General features: G+C 39.2%; 1 protein-coding gene and 1 long non-coding RNA gene across 2 annotated transcripts in view; one reads left to right on the forward strand and one right to left on the reverse strand.

The window, feature by feature from the left end:
* The window catches only part of CFAP74 (cilia and flagella associated protein 74), a 103,342-nt gene that overhangs the window by 45,737 nt on the left and 35,640 nt on the right, over window positions 1-21,965 (reverse strand). The window contains exons 11-16 of the mRNA XM_074975251.1: window positions 20,380-20,590; window positions 19,265-19,444; window positions 15,093-15,266; window positions 10,396-10,514; window positions 1,481-1,547; window positions 874-963 (exon numbers count right to left, since the gene is read on the reverse strand). Coding sequence (XP_074831352.1) covers window positions 874-963; window positions 1,481-1,547; window positions 10,396-10,514; window positions 15,093-15,266; window positions 19,265-19,444; window positions 20,380-20,590 — 841 coding nt within the window. The remainder of the gene's footprint in view (window positions 1-873; window positions 964-1,480; window positions 1,548-10,395; window positions 10,515-15,092; window positions 15,267-19,264; window positions 19,445-20,379; window positions 20,591-21,965) is intronic.
* The window catches only part of LOC142000740 (uncharacterized), an 83,269-nt gene that overhangs the window by 42,365 nt on the left and 18,939 nt on the right, over window positions 1-21,965 (forward strand). The window lies entirely within an intron of this gene.

The raw sequence follows: 21,965 nt of genomic DNA on the forward strand, positions 1-21,965 counted from the left end.
CCCAACTGGTTTCCACTGGAAGTTAAGGTCACAGCTCATGGTGAGCTGTATACATTAAAGTGATTTTGTAAAGGTCTCAGTGAAACCCTCAGCATTTGATTGTAAGGTGTAAAATAGCATGTCTTCTCATACAATATGTTATTTTCACCTCCAGTAAAATATGAAATACATTTTGTAATGTTGTGTTCAAAATAAAACGAGAAGGAAAAGTAATGGGTGTTGGCTACATGTATCACGCATTTACCTACTCTTTTTGCATGTTAATTAGAGGACCCAAATGATAAAGGCTTAACTATAATTTTAACAGATTTTAACTATAAGCACATGAGTACCTTGTAAGCTCTTTGGAGGCAGAACATCTGTTTGTTCTGTGTTTGAACAGCCCCTAGCCCTATGGGATCCTTGTGCATGACTAGGGGACCTAGGCACTTCTGTATTGCATATAATTAATAAATAGTAGTAGTAAGAGTCCCACTGACTCCAGTTAGAGTACTCACATGCTTAAAGATAAGCACATGCATAAATCTCTGTAGAGTTTGGGGCCGGAGACTTTAAAAAAACAGCATTTCTTGTTTAACTCAAAATATAACAATGCATCTACTAGGCACAAATGTTGGACATTGTAAGGTTCTTTGTAAGCATGTTAGTAAACAAACTATAAACAAATCTTTATGAAATATGCTAATAGTAATGCTGCACTTTCATAGAAGAATCTATTCAGGAATGAATCATTATGGCAAAAGAGTACTTTAGACCAAGAGGAATAAGTGAAGTGTATACATTTCTAAGTATTCTCACTAATATTTATATTCATTTTGCTCTTACACTGGACTCTCTCATCCAAAGTATTTAAAGTTAAAAAAATTGACTTACAACACATCTCTTGGTTGTACATTTCAGTGGAATGGAAAAGGAACCATTCTGAGCCAAAAATGTGACTTTTCCTTCAAGAACTTCATTTATCTAAACAAAATAATTTTAAAAAATTAATGATGCATCTAAACAGATTAAACATTAAATCTTTAGTCATCTGAAAAAGTTAATAAATCAACTAATTACAGTAAAGAAGAAATAAATACATTCTTAAGGTTAGATACTGTAACATAATTTTAGTGTGTCTAGGTTTCTATGTAACTGCAATCTTTTTTTGGTAATTATCTAACTTATTTCAGGAGGGTAACATCTAATATGTTCCAGTTTGGAGCAATTTTCAGCCTGAGAATACATGCTACAGATATACTTAATGCTTGGAGTTATAAAAAAAAATATTGCACTAGAAAATGCCAGTGTGTGGTGTGCAAGATAGTTAAATTAGAATATTATTTTTAAGGTTGTAATTATCTTTGTTTTCTTTCTAACAATAAACAAAATCGGACTAAAATGATACTATTATCAAATTAGGTGGGTGGATAACACTATTATTCACACCATCCTGTAACTAATGTATCTGTATTATAATTGCTGCATAAAGTGCACTTACCATTGGTTTAAATGTGACCACCACTTCACATGACATTCCAGCAGACATCTGGCCAGGTGGATCAAAGCTGTGCAGATCATAAATGTATGGCACTGCGTTAGATTTATATATCAAAATCCAGTTCCCAAAATTCACAGGAAAATTACATATTTTTACTGGGGTGAATTTATTACACACAAGTCAGAAAGAGTGACAGGCCAGTGAAAGGCTGTGCAAACATTGAGAAATAATAAATAATCACACTTTGTACTTGTATAGAGCTTTTCTTTGGAAAATCTCAAAGTGCTATAAAAAGACGAGTGTTATTGCGCCCATTTTACAGATGGGGAAACTGAGGCATTGGGGGTGAAAGGATTAGCCCAAGATCATACAAAGTACCAGTAGCGGTGTCAAGAATAGAACCTAAGTCTTTTGACTTCAGTCCCCTGTTCTAGCTACGAGGACACAGCTTCTCCTAATATCTACATGTGTCTGTTGAGCATCCTGACCTGTAATACCTCTGCTAATCAAGTTCCAGAGCAAGGAAAGAAAGAGATAAATTAAAAAGAACCATGCAGTTGCAAGCTGACTACACAATATTACAGTATGTGTTGTTTGTTGCAAATTGTACAGACAGCAACATTTATATCTTATCCTCTGAGTAGAAGTTGCCAGTCGTTTCAAATTGTGCCATATTTTACGGTCTTTGTGATGCGAACAAAAAGTCCACCAGGGACTTCAGTGAGACCATTAAACTTCTTTTCAATTGTGACTGAAACAGGATTTGTGAGACAAGAAATCTAGCTGCTGCATTCTAAGTACTGCTAGTGAGTCACAGCTGAGGGTCTATTCTGGCAACATGCCAGAGAAGATGGAAACTAAGCAAATGAAATAACTGGATATTATTAGTAAGGGGAATTCCCAGGCAAGCTGGACTATCTTGGCACTGTTAGAAACACACCTTAAATCATAAGAAAAACTAATCTTATTAAAGGCACATTTTAAAAAAATCCTCCTCCAATCACACTTGGAAAAAGGGAACACCATTCAAGGTTCTGGGGTTGAAATATGCTTACAGTCTAGAGTAAGTTTGCTGGACTAATCTTCGCTCTTAGCAAGGACCCTCCACCACAAAGGTAGCCTAAATTCAGCCAGTGCAGCCTGGAAATGGCAAAGATGATGACCTTTCGTTGGAGAGTAATCAACATCAAGGTCCAAACATCTGCAATGTTTACTTCTTCACCATATTACGTACATTCATTCACACTGTATCTCCTTGCACCCCTAAACATGTCTGCATTATTGCAGTTCGTTTGTGTGTGTGTGTGTGATGGGGGAGAGTAGTGTGGACAGCTATGGAGTCCCTTATGGAAAATTCCTACAGGATATTATAGAAACTGAGATCCTTTCAAACTGGGGTTTTGAATGGTCCTATAAAACTTAATGGAGAATTCTATCCCTGCTATAGAATTCTACAGAATGTCTCTCTTTAAGACTCTTACATTCTAGAGGCTTTTGGAGTAATATCTAAGGAACCATGTTGGTTACATCCATATTGAGTTCTACAGCCCTTTTCCATATGGGTAGCTGCATGGGGTTTTGAGTCTGCTCCTATTCGAGTCAATGAAAAAACTCCCATTAACTTGGATGATGCAGGATCAAGTCCAAGATGACTCCAGAGCTACCCTTTGTGTGCTGAGCTCCTGGGCAGACTACTCTGTGGGAACATGTAGAAGGATGAGGACTCTCAGTGGTGGGTCAGGGGTCTGTGAACTCCTTGGATCCACTGGCCCTCAGATCTCCCCATGAGGGAGCAGCAACTGCCTGAGGCAGTTTGACCTGGCAATAGCTAGAAGTAGCAGCGAGGGAGACACTCCATGCTGCCATGGGCCATGTGTGCATGCATATAACCCATATAATTGGAACACATATTCTAGTTATAAACGGTTTTGTTTTGAACTTGCTCATTGATTGATGACTCCCATGTGCAGTGCAGGATGTTCATTAGCATGAGAACATAGTTGTCCTTTGGTGGAAATACTCTCTATCACTAGTATTATTTTTAAAACACACAGTATATAACTGCATGCCTTATGAAAAAGTTCTAACAGTGGAAGAAAATCCACATGTGCGACTCTCTTAAGGGAAGGTAGGTAAGTCAGCTATTAAGACAGCTTTGATTTACTCAGTACTTTCCGAATGCTTGGCAAAAATTGGTTGGAGTAATAAATTGTTAATCTATGGCTTTCTACTTGAGATAAGGTAACAAAGCATTACACAGCCTTATTTACAAATCTGATCTGTGCTGTACAAGCAATTAGTATATTATCTTACACAGTCTTATTGGAAAAAAGATATATAGGTAAAATTTCTAGCTAGCTACTTGGTAAATGTAAGGGGAAAGAGTATAATTTAGTTTTTGAAACCTAAATTAATTCAGACATATTTTTCCATGCAGTTTCACAAAAACTGCATTAACGTACTTTGCTCACAGTACCTGAAGCTTAATTTGAAATTGGAAGGTACTTTGACAAACCTATTATACCAAGGTAAGATTTAGGATTTTTAGCAAGTTGTAATTTATATTTCAATCACATATCAGAGATGTTGAATTAAATATGCAATTCAATGAACATGCTAAATAAAGAAAAAAATAACCAATCCTCAAGAGCATCCAAAGATGTGTAAGAAAATGGCTTTCCTAATCCGTAAAAAAGTGTATTCATTTAATTTTAATTAAGAAGTCTTAATAGTTAAAATAATTGGTTCAAATTTTAGATCAATGTACAGTAGACTCCAAAGCTGGCATAAAGTTAGACTCCTATTCAGGAAAGCACTTAAGCATGTTTAAAATTAAGCATGTGCTTGGGTGCTTTCTTGAACTGGGGTCAAATTTGCATCTGTTTCTCCATGAGTCTGTGACTAAATTGTTCAGCATCCAGCCTCTTCCCCTTTAACAATGAATGTGACAATGTTCAAGATACTGTAATAGCTTAAACTAGTCAATAGAGTCAAATGTCCTATTTCTAATTCAAAATGTGTTAAATTAAATTAAAATTGCAAAGGGCCATGAAAGGCTGTACTGAGAAGGATATTTGAAAGCAAGAGGTAAAATTTAACAAGAGCTTCTACAGCAGATTGAATTCAGAACTTTTAGCTCTCAAGGAGGTTGTGCTCACTCAGTAACTGTATCTTGTTGATATTCCAATACACTGTTGTAGGGACTGAAAGGGTGGGGGTTGGTTTGTTAAGCACCATGGCTTATCTTATTGAGGCGGCTAGAAATTCAAAGCACAGCCTATCACTACAAAGTGGCAGAGGGCAGTGAGCTGTAAAATAGAATCTCTCGAGTATGAAATCAGTTATTGTATTAACATGACTTGTTCATTTCAGTGGGCAATATTTTGTGTCACTTCACTGGGGTACAACAGAAACATCAATGTCAGAAACTATTTCCTCAGGTTAGCCTGAAGAGTTGGCAACTTTTAATTTCAATTATATGCAAAGCAAGCAAGTTTGGTTCAGGCTGTTTCATCTGTTAATAAATAGCATTTACACACACAATGCTGGCTTTTTTCACTTTTAAGCCTGATCATAATTGGTCTTCTTTTGTTTGGTTTAATAGAGTTCCAAATAAATGTGATATTTCCTTGGTATTTTTTTAAATTAAAGTTACTGAATTCTTGGGGGAATAATTGATATTTTTGTGGGTTCAGAACATCTTAATCTAAGATTAGCCCATGCTTAAAAAGAAACAGACCTGGGATGCTCTCATTTGCTGATTCATAGGTATACAAAGGAATTTATCAATATAGTCGTTTATTGGAATCTGTCCCAACTGGACAAAACATTTTGCTACATAATCTATTATCAAAATTATGTTAAAGAATTGATGTAGACATCCCTAGAAATTTCTATTTAAATGATCTTTGTTGTAAAGATTTCTATTCCTTTATTTCATCAGCTCTTTTCATCTTAGCCTATCATATGAACTACCATTAATCAGGAAGTTAACCTGAGCCATACCACAGAGGATGGCAGCTGACAGAAATTTTTTTGCCTATGTTAATGTAAAATCCCTTTTGGTAGCCCAGACAGAAACTCAGGTCCCTTTTCTCTAATTACCAGAGTGGTTCTTTGCCTTTTTCAAAGTGCCTGATATATTAAGTAAAAAACAATAGAAGTATTAATTCAGGGCTTGAACCAAAGCCCACTGAAGTGAATAGGAGTCTTTCCACTGACTTCAATGAGCTTTGGATTAGCCCCTTGTTCACGATCACTATCAGATACTACAGAGATGGGCATGTTAGATTTACTAATATTCTCTTAATCCTCATTTTGCAAGACCATGTAATTTTTCCCCTCACACTGGCATGGAATATTAATGATTTTAGATAAAACAAAAAGTCAGATAATTCTTATGCCCCATCCCTTCTCATCAGCCAGATTTTCAAATGCTCAGCACCCACAACTGGAACCAGATTTTCAGAGAAAAAAAAATCAACTCCTTTGTAGGAACCTAAGTAAATAGTCAGATTTTCAAAAGTGCTCAGTTTGCTGGATGCCAGGCTCCTTTGAAAATCTGACCAATTATTTAGGTGCCTAATTGAGATCTTAAAATCTGGTCTCAGCTGTGGCTGCTGAGCCCTTTTGAAAATTCTGGACCATGTCTATAAACTCCAGTGCTTTTCTGTGCAGTTAATTATAACAAATCATCTTATCACCAATGTGTGAGTGGAAAGTGGGCATCTAACTCCCTTAGGTGTCTTTAAAAAGAAATGAGTTAAGGCAGGGATTTTCAAATACCTAGAATATGGAAGGAACTATGTGAAATTAAATTCTATCTTGTCTAAAGACCTTCATGTAATTACCAGAAACAAAGGGTAGGAATTAGGAAATGAAGGATAGGAATAAACGGTCAGTTTTCAGAATGGAGAGAGGTAAATATTGGTGTCCCCCAGGGGTCTGTACTGGGCCCAGTCCTATTTAACTTATTTAGAAAAAAGGGTAAACAGTGAGGTGGCAACATTTGCAGATGATACAAAACTACTCAAGATAGTTAAGTCCCAGGCGGACTCCAAAGAGCTACAAAAGGGATAGATAAGACAGAAAATATCATATTGCCTCTATATAAATCCATGGTATGCCCACAATTTGAATACTGTGTGCAGATGTGGTCGCCCCATCTCAAAAAAGATATACTGAAATTGGAAAAGGTTCAAAAAAGGTCAACAAAAATGATTAGGGGTATGGAACGGCTGCCATATGAGGAGAAATGAATAAGGCTGGGACTTTTCAGCTTGAGAAAGAGATGACTAAAGGGGGGATATGACAGAGGTCTATAAAATCATGACTGGTGTGGGGAAGGTAAATATGAGAAGGAATAAATAACACTTCCTTAACACAAGAACTAGGGGTCACCAAAAGAAATTAATAGGCAGCAGGTTTAAAACAAACAAAGGAAGTATTTTTTCACACAACACACAGTCAACCTGTGGAACTCCTTTCCAGAGGATGTTGTGAAGGCCAAGACTATAACAGGGTTCAAAAAAGAACACGATAAATTCATGGAGGATAGGTCCATCAATGGCTATTAGCCAGGATGGGCAGGGATGGTGTCCCTAGCCTCTGTTTGCCAGAAGCTGGGAATGGACAACAGGGGATGGATCACTTGATGATTACCTGTTCTGTTCATTCCCTCTGGGGCAGCTGGCATTGGCCACTGTTGGAAGACAGGATACCGGGCTAGATGGACCTTTGGTCTGACCCAGTATGGCCATTCTTATGGACCTGATAATTTTTCTAGTCACATTTTATTTTACTCCAAAGCAAGTTACCCATGAAGGCAAAATACACAAACGTCAATCAGTAGGATGGATCTCTTCAAAGTTGCACTGTATTTAAAGGCAACAAGAATTGCATTTTTAAGTGTTTTGCTTAGGGAAAGCTTGAAACATACTATATATTATGTTCAGATTGAATTATTTTATATGCTTTCACAATATATTAACAGGAGAATCACTATAGACAGCTTGTGCCCAGCAAAAGCTTGACCGAAATATTAATTAGGATTATGGGAATTTTCAAGCCTTCCCATTTCTATCCCAGATACACTTCTGTTACAGTTAAAAGCTATTTCTGTGATATGCACCCTAGCTAAAAAGTCTGGGAATAGAAAGAAGAGGCAGAATCAGGAAATGTTCCCGCTTCTTATGTATGCGCGCACATAAATGCCCATGGCATCTCCTTCTATGCAAAAGGGTACTTTACAATTTCTGCACCTTAATGGCTGTTTAAAATCCATACCAACAAGGAGTCCGGTGGCAACTTAAGACTAATGGATTTATTTGGGCATAAGCTTTCGAGGGTAAAAATTTGATGCATCTGAAGAAGTGGGTTTTTACCCACGAAAGCTTATGCCCAAATAAATCCATTAGTCTTTGAGGTGCCACCGGACTTCCTGTTGTTTTTGTGGATACAGACTAACATGGCTCCCCCCGATACTTAAAATCCATACCATTTCCCTTTGGTAGGGGAGGGTTTGTGTGCTCCCAAGCACATGTGGTGTTATGATCATGGGGAATGCCTAAACCTCAGTACTCTCAGGGCACCTAGGCAGGGTTGAAATCCCTCTGCAATGTCTTGGTGGCTCAGTGGCTATCAGTCGCTTTGCGGAGCCAGTACTTTGTAACACTTCTAGTGTGGTTCCCAGTGTGCCAAATGGAAATTAATACATGCAGGTGGAAGATACAGTAACTCCTCACTTAAAGTCATCCTGGTTAACGTTGTTTCGTTGTTACATTGCTGATCAATTAGGGAACATGCTCGTTTAAAGTTGTGCAATGCTCCCTTATAATGTTGGCAGCTGCCTGCTTTGTCCACTGCTTGCGGGAAGAGCAGCCCGTTGCAGCTAGCTGGTGGGGGCTTGGTACCAGGGTGGACTGGCAGCTCCCCACTCCCCTAAGTTCCCCGTGCAGAAGCCACTGCTCCTGCCCTCTGCCTTGGAGCTGCTCCCCGAGCCTCCTGCTTGCTGGGGGAGGAGATAAGGGGGGCTAATGTCAGGGTGTCCCCCCCTGCTCCTGCACCCCACTTACCCCATCTCCATAGAGCAGGGGGACACACAACAGGGCTTAGGACGGAGAGGGCTTCCTGGCAGCAGCTGTGGTCTCAGTTTGCTGATTAACTTAACAAGGCAGTGAACTTAAGAGTGGGTCAGCCTACTAAAGGGGAAATGTGCATCTCCCTCTCACACACAGGGTGCGTGTCGCTGTCTCCCCTCCCTCCATTCCTGCTGCCTTGTAGAGTGTGAGGCTATATTAACAATGAGTTAACCCCTTGTGGGCTCAGCCAATTGCTAGTTCATCATTTAGCACTAAGGCAATCCCTGGGAAATATCCCACCCTCTTACTTCACCACCTCAACCAAGGTTCACAATCATCATTGCTGTGTACAGTATTAAATTATTTGTTTAAAACTTATACTCTGTGTGTGTGTGTGTATGTATGTATGTATGTATGTATGTATATATATATATATATATATATATATATATATATATATATATATAGTCTTTTGTCTGGCAAAAAAAAATTTCCCTGGAACCTAACCCCACCCCCATTTTACATTCATTCTTATGGGGAAATTGGATTCACTTAACATCGTTTTGCTTAAAGTCAATTTTTCAGGAACATAACTACAATGTTAAGGGAGGAGTTACTGTACGGAGTATTCTGGCCCTGTACCAGCAAAACACTTAGGCACATGCCAGCAGCCAGTTAACTTCAAAGTTAAGCTCACAGGTTAATACTTTGCAGGAGGGAGCCCTAAGTTCTGTGGTACACCTCTACCCCAATGTAACGTGACCTGATATAACACAAATTCGGATATAATGCGGTAAAACAGCGCTCCAGTGGGGTGGGGCTGCACGCTCTGGTGGATCAAAGCAAGTTTGATATAACACGGTTTCACCTATAACGCAGTAAGATTTTTTGGCTCCCGAGGACAGTGTTATATCGGGGTAGAGGTGTATTTACTGTCCAGAGTCACTGGGTTTGGAGAGTGTGGTGAATAGAGCAGCAACTCATTCACTTATACTCCCTCTTATGTGATCGCACCCTCTGAAATCCCACAGTGTCGCATCGTGAGGTTTCTGCAGGCTTTGGAAAGGTGGGGAGAGTATGCAGTATAGAATTCCATGATTTAAGGGTATTACTTATGGCCAACCTTTGAGCCTCATTTCATAAACTAGGATGCATGAGGCCTCTGCAGGATTGGAACAAATGACCAAAGGTACCACTGTGAGTGGGGTCCTGGTATTTTGAACATGTTGGGTACAGTGATTTTATTCAACACATTTCTGTAAAAACGGTCAACAACTGACAGGTCATCTTGCCACAGAGCACAGGCCAAGATTTAAAAAAATAGATGCCTGAAGTGAGGCTCCTAATTCTGTATCCAGGCACCGAAATGAATGGTACCGAGAACTATTGCAAACCAGGCCTCATGTTTAAGTGCTTACATTTGGATTTAGATGCCTAATTTTAGCCACCCATTTTTCCCCCCAAGTCTCAGCAGAGACGTTATATCTGCTGCAATTTCCGTTTTGGAGTGGATGGTAGTAAATAAAATCCCATTAGCACATTTTTAAAGCACCAAGGTGGAGGGTTCACATAAGGGATCTAATGATCTTGATGCTATGGTTTCATACTGTACATGACATAAATGAGAGATGGGAAAAGGAAGAAGGAATAGCAAAGGGAGATGAGATTTGTTTTGGAAGGTAATTTTTTACAGCTCTATTTAACAGAACTGACTCTACTGAGAATAAAATATAAATGCAATAAATACAAGAGCTTCCTGATTGTAACTTTAGCAGATTGTTTTGATGTTAAGGCTGCAATAAGTCATCCTCTCAGATTTTGAGCCTGTTTACTTACTGAATATTGATGAAATCCTTGAGATGCTCACTGACTCCCACCAGCTTGCAGAAGTTAACACTGTAGGATGCATTTATCAAAATTATCTTCTTTTTGTAGGTTTTACCTACATCAAAATCCTAGAAATAGCACACAGATTCAATCACACCTCCATGGAGCTGGTAGCATTTTCACATGTGATAATGATTTTTTTTTTTTCCAACATGGTCTGCAGTAGCATTTGAAGGTCCCCATCAGGATCATAGCCCTTTATGCTAAGTGCTGTACAAACACATTTAGGAAGCTTTCCTGCCCCAAACAATCCAATTTAAGACAAGAGATACAACTGAACAACAAACAGCAAGGAGGAGGTGGGAACTAGTAATAGGATCATGTGGTAGTGTTAGCCAGCTGTGTGCACAACTTGATGTTTCCAAGCCATTTTTTTGTTGCCTGCAGTGAATGCATATAAGAATATTATTACATTAAAGTTTGATTCAGGGTCTAGTGCTCTAAGCACAAGACTGAGAACCAGAAACTCTGAGGCAGTTTTGAAATCAGTCATTAAACTATGGTCTACACTATGGCTCCAGCTAGTTTTTAAAAACTGGTTAGGATTTAGAGGAAATTTCCCCAGTGCATATCCTTCCCCAGGCCTAAGGGTTCCGGTTCTAAAGGTGGGATCGTGTAGCTGCAGTTCCCACTGACTTCAAATGGAATTGTGAAAATTATAAATGCTATGCAAGTGTTAGGTATTATTCACTGCCTTTTAGAATTGTATTTTATAGGCACACTGTCATCAATGAATTACATATTATTAACAAGGAAAACTAAATAATTACCCAACAGTAGATTAACACTAACACGGCTAACCTGGTGGCTGAACTTTGTGACTTTGTCCTTACCCATAACTATTTTACATTTGGGGACAATGTATACCTTCAGATCAGCGGCACTGCTATGGGTACCCGCATGGCCCCACAGTATGCCAACATTTTTATGGCTGATTTAGAACAACGCTTCCTCAGCTCTCGTCCCCTAACGCCCCTACTTTACTTGCGCTATATTGATGATATCTTCATCATCTGGACCCATGGAAAAGAAGCCCTTGAGGAATTCCACCATGATTTCAACAATTTCCATCCCACCATCAACCTCAGCCTGGTCCAGTCCACACAAGAGATCCACTTCCTGGACACTACAGTGCTAATAAATGATGGTCACATCAACACCACCCTATACCAGAAACCTACTGACCGCTATTCCTACCTACATGCCTCCAGCTTTCACCCTGACCACACCACACGATCCATCGTCTACAGCCAAGCTCTGCGATACAACCGCATTTGCTCCAACCCCTCAGACAGAGACAAACACCTACAAGATCTCTATCAAGCATTCTTACAACTACAATACCCACCTGCGGAAGTGAAGAAACAGATTGATAGAGCCAGAAGAGTTCCCAGAAGTCACCTACTACAGGACAGGCCTAACAAAGAAAATAACAGAACGCCACTAGCCGTCACCTTCAGCCCCCAACTAAAACCCCTCCAACGCATTATTAAGGATCTACAACCTATCCTGAAGGATGACCCAACACTCTCACAAATCTTGGGAGAAAGGCCAGTCCTTGCCTACAGACAGCCCCCCAACCTGAAGCGAATACTCACCAACAACCACATACCACACAACAGAACCACTAACCCAGGAACCTATCCTTGCAACAAAGCCCGTTGCCAACTGTGCCCACATATCTATTCAGGGAACACCATCACAGGGCCTAACAACATCAGCCACACTATCAGAGGCTCGTTCACCTGCACATCCACCAATGTGATATATGCCATCATGTGCCAGCAATGCCCCTCTGCCATGTACATTGGTCAAACTGGACAGTCTCTACGTAAAAGAATAAATGGACACAAATCAGATGTTAAGAATTATAACATTCATAAACCAGTCGGAGAACACTTCAATCTCTCTGGTCACGCAATCACAGACATGAGGGTCGCTATCTTAAAGCAAAAAAACTTCAAATCCAGACTCCAGCGAGAAACTGCTGAATTGGAATTCATTTGCAAATTGGATACTATTAATTTGGGCTTGAATAGAGACTGGGAGTGGCTAAGTTATTATGCAAGGTAGCCTATCTCCCCTTGTTTTTTTCCTACAACCCCCCCCCCCCCAAGACGTTCTGGTTAAACTTGGATTATTGCTGTGCACATTGTAAGATGAGCTATTGCCAGCAGGAGAGTGAGTTTGTGTGTGTGGTTTTTGGAGGGGTGTGTGTGTGTGGGGGGGGGGGGTGGTGGTGAGAAAACCTGGATTAGTGCTGGAAATGACCCACCTTGATTATCATGCGCATTATAAAGAGAGGTTTCAAAGAGGGATGGGCTATTACCAGCAGGAGAGTGAGTTTGTATGTGTGTCTGTGGGGGGGGGGGGGGAAGGGTGAGAAAACCTGGATTTGTGCTGGAAATGGCCCTCCTTGATGATCACTTTAGATAAGCTGTTACGAGCAGGACAGTGGGGTGGGAGGAAGTTTTGTTTCATGGTCTCTGTGTGTGTATATAATGTCTTCTGCAGTTTCCACAATATGCTATGCATCCGATGAAGTGAGCTGTAGCTCACGAAAGCTCATGCTCAAATAAACTGGTTAGTCTCTAAGGTGCCACAAGTACTCCTTTTCTTTTTTCTTTTTATCTATTATACATCATCCTACTAAAAGGTGCAGGTAGCATAGTAGTAATTCACTGATTCATCTGGGACTCCTAAGAAGGGGGCTCCCAGTCAGTTAGTGTGCCTGCAGTCATAGTAAAAATTATAAAAATAAAAATTATTCTGCAAGTAAAAAGAGAAGTAACAATGGAATAGGGGAAACTACAAAAGAGTTAACAGCTGATCTGCTGGTCTTTTTAAACATGGGGATACTTTTAAATCTCACATGTAATCTAATGGTCAGATTTTTAAAAGTGCTCAGCACCCACAATTAGAATAAGATTTTCAAAAAAGCTCAGCAGCCTTTAGGCATGTGGAGTGACCGGATTTTCAAATGTGCTCCATACCCACCAGTAGAAGCTACTGGGTGAAAATTGGGCCATGTGAACCTTACTGAAGTAATAGGAACTTCACGCCAACCATATTTTTGGAATGAGCTAATAATTTATTACTAAAATTGTGTATGAAACTCCAGCCACAACAGGAAAAGGTAAAAAGATTTTTTCCTCTGGCCCTCATCTGTTTATGAGGCTGTCATCCTTTGTTTACTTCCATATGAAAAGAAATATGAAATGATCACTGGAGTGTTTGCCAAAGGACAGGGCACATAAAGGCAGAGCTTTCAGTCTTGTTGATAATGCACTTTAAGATTTAAGAAGACTTCTCGCATCGTGCCAGAACCATGACTTCAGTTTGATACTTTAAGAGAGTTGTGTGTCCGCTTGGATACAGCCACTTTACTTTTCTAGCATGTTCACTTTTTCTTTGGGCATGTTTTTAAATGGGGAAATGGTACTGTCCAATATGGCCAAATGCTTTCTGAAATTCACTGCTGAGAAGCCACCAGTTCAAAGCTTCATAAGGGATATCAAAATCTTTAAGTAAAACATATTTAGTTCTCAAAAAACTGAGAAGGGAAGCATTGTAATGAACTGGTAAAATTAAAGAGCTATAATAGCAGGGGACAATAGGGGGCTTGGCACATGCTCCACCTGCCCTCAAGCATAAAAATACCTAAGAACTAGAGAAGTTTGCTAAGGAGTTAACACCCTGAAGCAAGAATCCTGCATATATGGTATCTGTGGAGAAGTATTATCTTCCTTTTGCAGATAAAGAAACTGTAGCATTAAGGAACTGAAGTAATTTGCCAAAGATCACACAGGAAGTATGACGAAGAGCTAGGACTAGAACCAGCCCTGTCCTACTATGTGTTTCCTCCCATGTATATGAAAAGCCACAGCAGAAAGGCTGCATGCGGGAGGATATTTCCACCCCAATTCTGCCATCACTCTACACGCACGGAGAGCCCAGTCCTCCAGTACTCCATACTAGGAGGTATTCCAGAGCAGGGCATACAGCTTGGGAAGTATGGGCTATATATCTGTTCATCAGTTATGTACCCACCACATAACTTACCCATGTGCCTTGAAAGAATAAACCTTGGCGCACTGACCATGAATACGGATGTGGCTGGCCGAAAAGTTGAGTTCATATTTGATGCTACAAAATCGTCATTAAAGTGTGCCTATTTGGGGAACATTTCACAATGGCCTGGAAACTGGCTCTGTAAGAGGTAACAGCGCGTGGTGGGAGAGGGGGGGAAAGGGGAGGAGAATGTGACATTGTGTTGAATACTAGAAAGCTTTTGTTCCTGTTAATAATTAAATTATATTTGACAGTGGGATACAAGACTTTCTTTAAGCAGCTTTCTATTACATTAATATTGTATTTATACCACATACTCTTGAAACAGTTATTACGTTAAGTAATTTACTTTTAATTGATTAGCATGGAACATAGCCTAACAAGAGCCACATATAATTTTATCTCCTCAGGCAGCTTCAGATTATGTGCTGACCTTTCTGACTTAATTCCTAAAAGTCTGAAAGCCCATTTAAGTCGATGGGAGTCTTGCCTTTGATTGCAATGTGCTTTTGACTGAGACACTGGTTTGTACATACAGTAAATACACGAAGCCACAATGCAAAATATGCACCAACCTTGAAGTGAATAAGACTTGGTTTGCTATAAAAAGGACACCCCTTAAATTCACGACCGGACACGACTTGTTTGCGAATAATTCCACTTCGAAGTTTCTCCAAGTTTTCAGTGAAAATCTTTCTTTCCATTTTACTTGCACCTAGTGGCTTTGGATCTGTTTCATCTTTTGGCATCTAATAATTGAAGCCAATAAAAATGGTAATTTATTGATAAGAAACCATAGTTCAGAGATTTTTTGTACACTCTTGTATTCCATCAAATTTTCAGAACAGACCCCAAATTTTGACCTTACAAATTTGTGCCTTAAATCCGTTCCAGAAAACATAGTTTTCATATTTTAATTAGCAGCACTGATTGGATAGCTGGGTATATAATCAGTTGATTTGTATGTGCAAATGCAGCATGTAGACAGACAAATGGTCATGCATTCAAAATTAAAGGCTAATCTGAAGCCTCTTGAAAATCAGGCTCAACATATTCTCTAGACTAGAAAGTAAGAAGAGAAAATGATACTGTAGGTTAACAAAGCATATTTGCCAAATCTGCTCTCAGATGCATGCATGGTGTTTCCACAGTGATGGATAAACTTATCAGAAAGTAGAATTTGGCCCTTTTAGGAAAAGCTAAAGAAGCTATCATTTAAAAGAAAAAGACTATAGGTCCAATTTTTCAAAAGCATGAAGAAAATGTGCCTGCACAGTTTTGAACATGTGTGTAATTCCAATATAGTCACAACAAGGAAGTGTGTGGTTTGGGCCATTTCTCAACTACTCTAGATAATTTAGGTTTTTCTCTTTTTACATTTAAAGAGTCAAGGAGAGGAACAGCTGAATACAAGTACTGAAAACTGTCGTCTGTATAAGAGGTAAAGTGGCAGTGAACTGAACAGATAGGAAGTGTTGAACTAGATATTTAGGCATTCACCCCTCTCATTTTAAGCTCTCTTTCTGATTACTAGCATTCTTCCAGAAGTTCCATCCACATAATGATAATCATTACGGGACAATCTACTGAGGAGGAATTTTATGTACCGTTTCTGATCCTCTCCACCCTTGTTTCAATTCCAAACTGAGCTAACAGCCCAAATGGCAGTTTGTTGCTGGTTACCAAACTATAGCCTGCAGTTTAAGCAAGTGGAAAATAGTCAAAAATGATGCAATTAGAGACAAAAGGTTTGCCAATGCCTCAGCCAAGTGTCAACAAAATCAAATGGACTACCATCTGGTTAAGTGGCCATTCTTTGGCAGGAAAGAGGAAGTGGTCAAAAATCTACATCTTGACAAAAGAAACAGCTGGAGGTTCCTGTCCACACAGACTTTTGTCTCCTGAACCTCAACTGGAGATGATTCTCGAAGAAGAGAAAGGACTATAAGAAGAGATAGAAGGCGCCCCAAAGTATTCCTCCCTTCTCTCTACCCAGGGTTTCCACAACACTTGAAGAACAAAGGAAACAGCTTTGGACTGGGGGAGGGATCCTGACTGAAAGAATTCAGACAGTAAGACTGTTAGAACATATGGTGAGAGAAGCCTTTGCTTTGAAATCACTTAGCTTGTTAAGTTAGTTATAGTTGCATTTTACTCTTTATTTACTTGTAACCATTATGACTTTTATGCTTCATTACTTGTAATCACTTAAAATCTGTCTTTTTGTAGTTAATAAACTTGGTTTTATTGTTTTATCTAGAGCAGTATGTTTGGATTGAAGTGTTTGGGAACCTCCATTTGGGATAACAGGATTTGTGCATATCATTTTCTATTAATAAAATGATAGACTTTATATGAACTTTTATTGTCCAGGAGAAAGCTGTGCAGTACAAGACACACAATTCGGGGGGAAAGTCCGGGTCTGGGAATTTGCTGGTGATGCTCTGCAGTGTAATTCAAGGGTGGCTGGCCATAGAAGTCTTGCAGTAAATCTGGGAGTAATTTACATGCTGGAAGGTGTGTGAGAGCAGACCACAAGTGGTAGCTCTCGCAGCCAAGCAGTGTAAAAGGCACCCCAGGTTGGAGATCTGGGAGGACACAGCTGTTCATTGATCCAGATTGTACCCTGGGTAATGTCACAACACTATAAACACATTTTATATAGTGAAAAATAAATAAATAAATCCAGTCTCTGAGTAGGAGGGAGTCAGAAACCCAGCTGCCTACCAGCCAAAATGCAACAAAATGTTGACAGCTGCACACCCGCCTCTCACTCTCTGGGTTTAACATAATGTAAAGAGTGAATGCGAGATTCTGGGTTATCAGCATCTGGACGTGAAAATCTCTTTACCACTGCAAAGAGGTTAGACACTTGGAAAATACAAGGGCAAATCAAGAAGACCTTACACAGCCCTCAACCAGGCAAAACACCCTTACTTGTGTCAGTGAGACAGAGGGACAGACACTGCCATCCGCTACATCAGAATGTATCTGGAGTGGCTCCATTAACTTCAAGAATGGTTCCTGTTGTTAAGCATGTCCATTTCATGCTGTGGGTCTGTACTGCTTTCCAGGGTGACTGCATATAGTGTTTAATTGGTCACATGATAGACAGTGCAGTGTATACATAGAAATTAGAATCAATAATGGAATATTTTGCACTTCATGATGCCTGTTAGCCACGGCTCTCAAAGCACCTTGGGAAAAATGATCTCAACAGAGGGAAGCTTAGAACAGGATTTACGTTAACAGTAAATTGTAGTCAGTGGATTTACTTCAGGTTTACACTGATATACCTAAGAGCAAAACCTGACCCTTAGTATGAACAGTAGGACTGGCTTAATGGAAATATGAGGGAAATTCGTACTGTTGCCATTGAATGAGAAACTGCTTCAGCACTTTTACACTGGCCTATGTTGTCTCCATGTTGTTTACTTGCAAACTGGCTAGCATTACGGAGAGGCCAACATCCATCAATCAATTAAACAAAATAATGATTTAATTGGAATTGCAAATGCAAAGATTTAGTCATCTACAGAAATTTACAAACACTGCAAAATATTGGGATTTCTTTCCAGTGAACCTATTGTGCTAAGACTCAGCTTTGGAGCTGAATTAAGCTTACCAGGCTAAGGCTGTGCTAAGATCTTATTACACATACCAGTTCATCTGAAACACTGTGAGCCAAATTTATCCCTGACGTGCAACTCTCTTGACTTCAACAAGCAAGGACTTCGGGGGCTATAAATAACTGATTGGAGGTGTTCATAAAGGATATTTTGTAAGAGAAGAAAGCCATAGTTGGTAGAGGAGCCTGTGACTGGAATCTTGTCAACCCTGTTTGGCTTCTTTCTTTGCTACTTCCCTTCAGCTGGAACTCAGCCTCCCAACTTCCACTTGTTTTGTACTTTGCACCTGGGCAACACTATGTTCTGACTATTGTATACAGCAATACTGCCTCTCCCCCACTTAAAGTGAGTCTTTTTCTGACTTCCAGAGTGACTGACTGCTCCACAAAGTCAACTAACTTTATAGCCATCTCAGCTTTGATTCCAATTTATTTTTTCCATGGAAAGAGAATACACTTTTACTGACAGTGCCCTTTGATGCTAAACTCTTCTCTCAAGGTCACATGTGACTTAAAAAAGAGATCTATGGAAGGTATGTGCCTTAGTAAAATGTACAAGTGCTTGGCAGCATTATGAAAACATCAGTTTCCACTTTGCATATGTACATTATTTATTTCTGATCAGAGCCCTAAATGTTGTTACTTTGCTATACTGAAAGATGTGCTTTCTATGCCAAGCACTAAGTAAAAAAAAAAAAAATGTTTTCTACATGAAATGATCTTCATTACCAGCTCAACAGAATGTCATGTTCACTTTTAAAAGTCAAACAAGCCAGCAAACATGAAGTGATATATGTCTCCACATATCTTGGAACTAAAACTAAGCCAGTTAATTTTCTCTATATAAGGGAACAAACTGTATGAGAATATAGTGGCAAACTTCAACTGCTTTGACTGATAAGTATTTTAACACATTAGTGGTTCTATGAAGATTTACATGTGCAGGTACCTTCTTTAAAACAAAACTTTCAAATGAATTCTTCATGCAAGGCTTTGAGTGCACATTCACATGGTGATAGCAAGAGTCAGAAAACTTCTAAAGGCAGTGAGGCGGCCAATTACTAGGAAACTAACGGTGGGAAAAATGCAGGGGATAAAATGAGAAATTAAAAGTTTTACCTTGTATAAATTACATTCTTGACTCCAAAGTCCTGTAAACTCTGGCTCAGCTAGAGTCTGACTCGCCTCTTCATCATCATTTTCATGGATCGTATCTTGCAATGCTTTTTCAGAAAAATCCACCACAGAACTAGATTTGTCATCAACTAAGGAACAAGCTGATGGAGTGCGCCAAGACTTCTGTAATGAGACAGGAGCAAAATTCCAAGGAACTATTGTTTTACTCCAGCAGCAATACCTTAAGAACAGACACTTAATAATGTTTTAATAGACTATGAAGTATGGATGTCTGGGACTGTTTTATGCTAATTAATCTGGAAGACATTGTGCACAGTGAAAACCGTATGTTACAAGAAATCACACCATCATGTCAATTGCAGGAGTTAGTAGGTTGGAAACTAATGTTCAGGCATAAGGGTATTCATTAATGTGTACTGCCAGGAAGCTGCTTCAACCTCTAATAAATGATGCAGCCCAATTTCATGTGTTGTTTTTAACAACGGTTGTACTGTGCCTATTTTCACTGGCAGATACATTTTTCCTTTCTTTTCTTTCTTTTAAATAACAGACTTACACCAGACAAGAAGTCATATGGGAGGATCTAAGTTGGGGACAAAACTCCACTCTCCTCCTCTCTGAGCCAGCGAAAGCCTGGAATATTATGGAGGTAAAATACTTGTAGGCATTGGTTAGGAGGATCACAAGTCTTGAAAGAACTACCCCACTTGCCTGATGTAAAAACTGCATGGAGAGGCTCCAAACAGAGCTGTGTTTGTCTCTTGGGACAAGCTAATCTGAAACTAAGTCTACAACTACATTTTACTTCTGAGTTAAATAACGAAGTGTTCCATCTCAAGAGAGTGTCAGAACTGGACTAGCAGACTGAGACTGATGGCTATTGAGAGATCTAATGGGGAAACTATCCCATTGCCTGCTCACATTGTACTATACAGCACCAGGCTCTAGCAAATGCAAATGCTTTTTCACAACCATCAACTCAAACTATAAATTTTCAGTGGTGAACAAATATTATTTTCCCTGCCACTCTGATAACAGCAGCCCTAAAACATTTGACCAATTCTCTAAAGGTAGTTAGGTATAATAGCATTGCTTACCTGCAGTACTGTTGCAACTGGATCTTCACAGGCATTCTCAATATACTGCCATGTTTTGATTCTCCACCGTAAGGAATCCTGAAGTTTACCCTGACTCCTAAGTGCTTCTGCCCAAGCTTGATGTTTTTTCTGCTTCTCTACGTATGCTTCCTCTTGCAAAATCCGAGCTACAATCTCAGTTTTTCTAGATTTCTGCTGTTCTGTAAATTCTCTGTATTAAAGAATTAAAAAAACAAACAGAAACCAGAAAGAAAGTAAGAAAGAAGCCATTGCTGTGCACTAACAATACTACCAAAGGGTTCATTTTTTGAGCCCTTAAGCTATACCGCAGTGATGATCTGTGTATATCAAGATAATATGGGATTTTTATGATTTCTACATATTTCTACAGACTAAATATTTTCAATTATGACTTTTAAAAAGACTTGTTTGGGAAGGATATCAGGGCCCATTCCCCAAGGCTGAAAGTGATGTAAGATTTTCAAACTGTAATGTTCTCAATTCACTTAGACTTTATCCTTTAATGGGATATTGTAAACTTGAGATCTAGTCAGTTTATAACAAAAGAACTCAAAGGAGGACTGTCTAGTGACTAGGCCACTAGCCTGGGACTTGGTAGATGTAGGTTCAAGTCTCCGCTCTGCCATAGACTTTGTGTGACCTTGAGTGATTCACTTATGGCATGTCTACACAGTATATCATTGCGCACTACAGAGGTGTGATTTTTTTTAAAGCACACTAATTGGTCCTTGTAGATCGTGCTGGTGCATACTAAAAGTACCCAACAATACTATGTTAAAGCACAGTAGGTAATTTTTAGTGCACACCAGCAGGATCTACATGGAACAATTAGTATAGAACATGTTAGTGTGCTTTAGAAATCACACCCCTGTAATGCGCATTGCCATGCTATGTAAACAAGCCCTCAGTCTCTCTATGCCTCAGTTTCAATACTAGCAATTCTAGTGCTTTTAGTAGTTCTAGTACAACTCTGTCTCACAGCAATGTTGTGAGGATAAATACAGTACAAAGTTTGAGGTGCTTGGATACCATGGTAATGGAGATCATATAAGTACCTTAAAAATAGAGAAGTAATTTGAGATCCTCTGCCTGCCCCTAAATCCCTCTGACAATTTCTGTGATTTTTGCAATAACATTTTCTTATATTTTAAAATGTTCTTTCTCTTCCCTGTGCTGTATCAAAGACCAGCACAAATATTGTTGAAACTGAGTGTAACCAAAGTGTAGTCAATGCACAAAGTAAACAAACTGAAAAAACTGGAAGACATTTTTTCTCTATACTCTTTCGGTTATAGTAATCTTAAATATTACTTGTAGCAATAGAAAACACACTTCTGTCTGAAATTATCTGATTTTTGAAGCCATGTCTCTTTAAAGTACAGATTTTAGCTAGCAGTCTAGGGTGATTAACCTAAGCTAACAAAATGAGTGTGTGGGTGGGGCCATTCTGTTGAGAAGGGAATTAACAGAATCTACAGGAAAAATTGCTATTTCTATTCCTTTCATCTATATTCCTTTAGGTTCTATATAATTTTCAGAAACAGAAATTATTTATAGTAAAGATT

Source organism: Natator depressus, chromosome 18 (assembly GCF_965152275.1).
Source record: "Natator depressus isolate rNatDep1 chromosome 18, rNatDep2.hap1, whole genome shotgun sequence".
In the NCBI taxonomy this organism is placed as follows: domain Eukaryota; kingdom Metazoa; phylum Chordata; order Testudines; family Cheloniidae; genus Natator; species Natator depressus.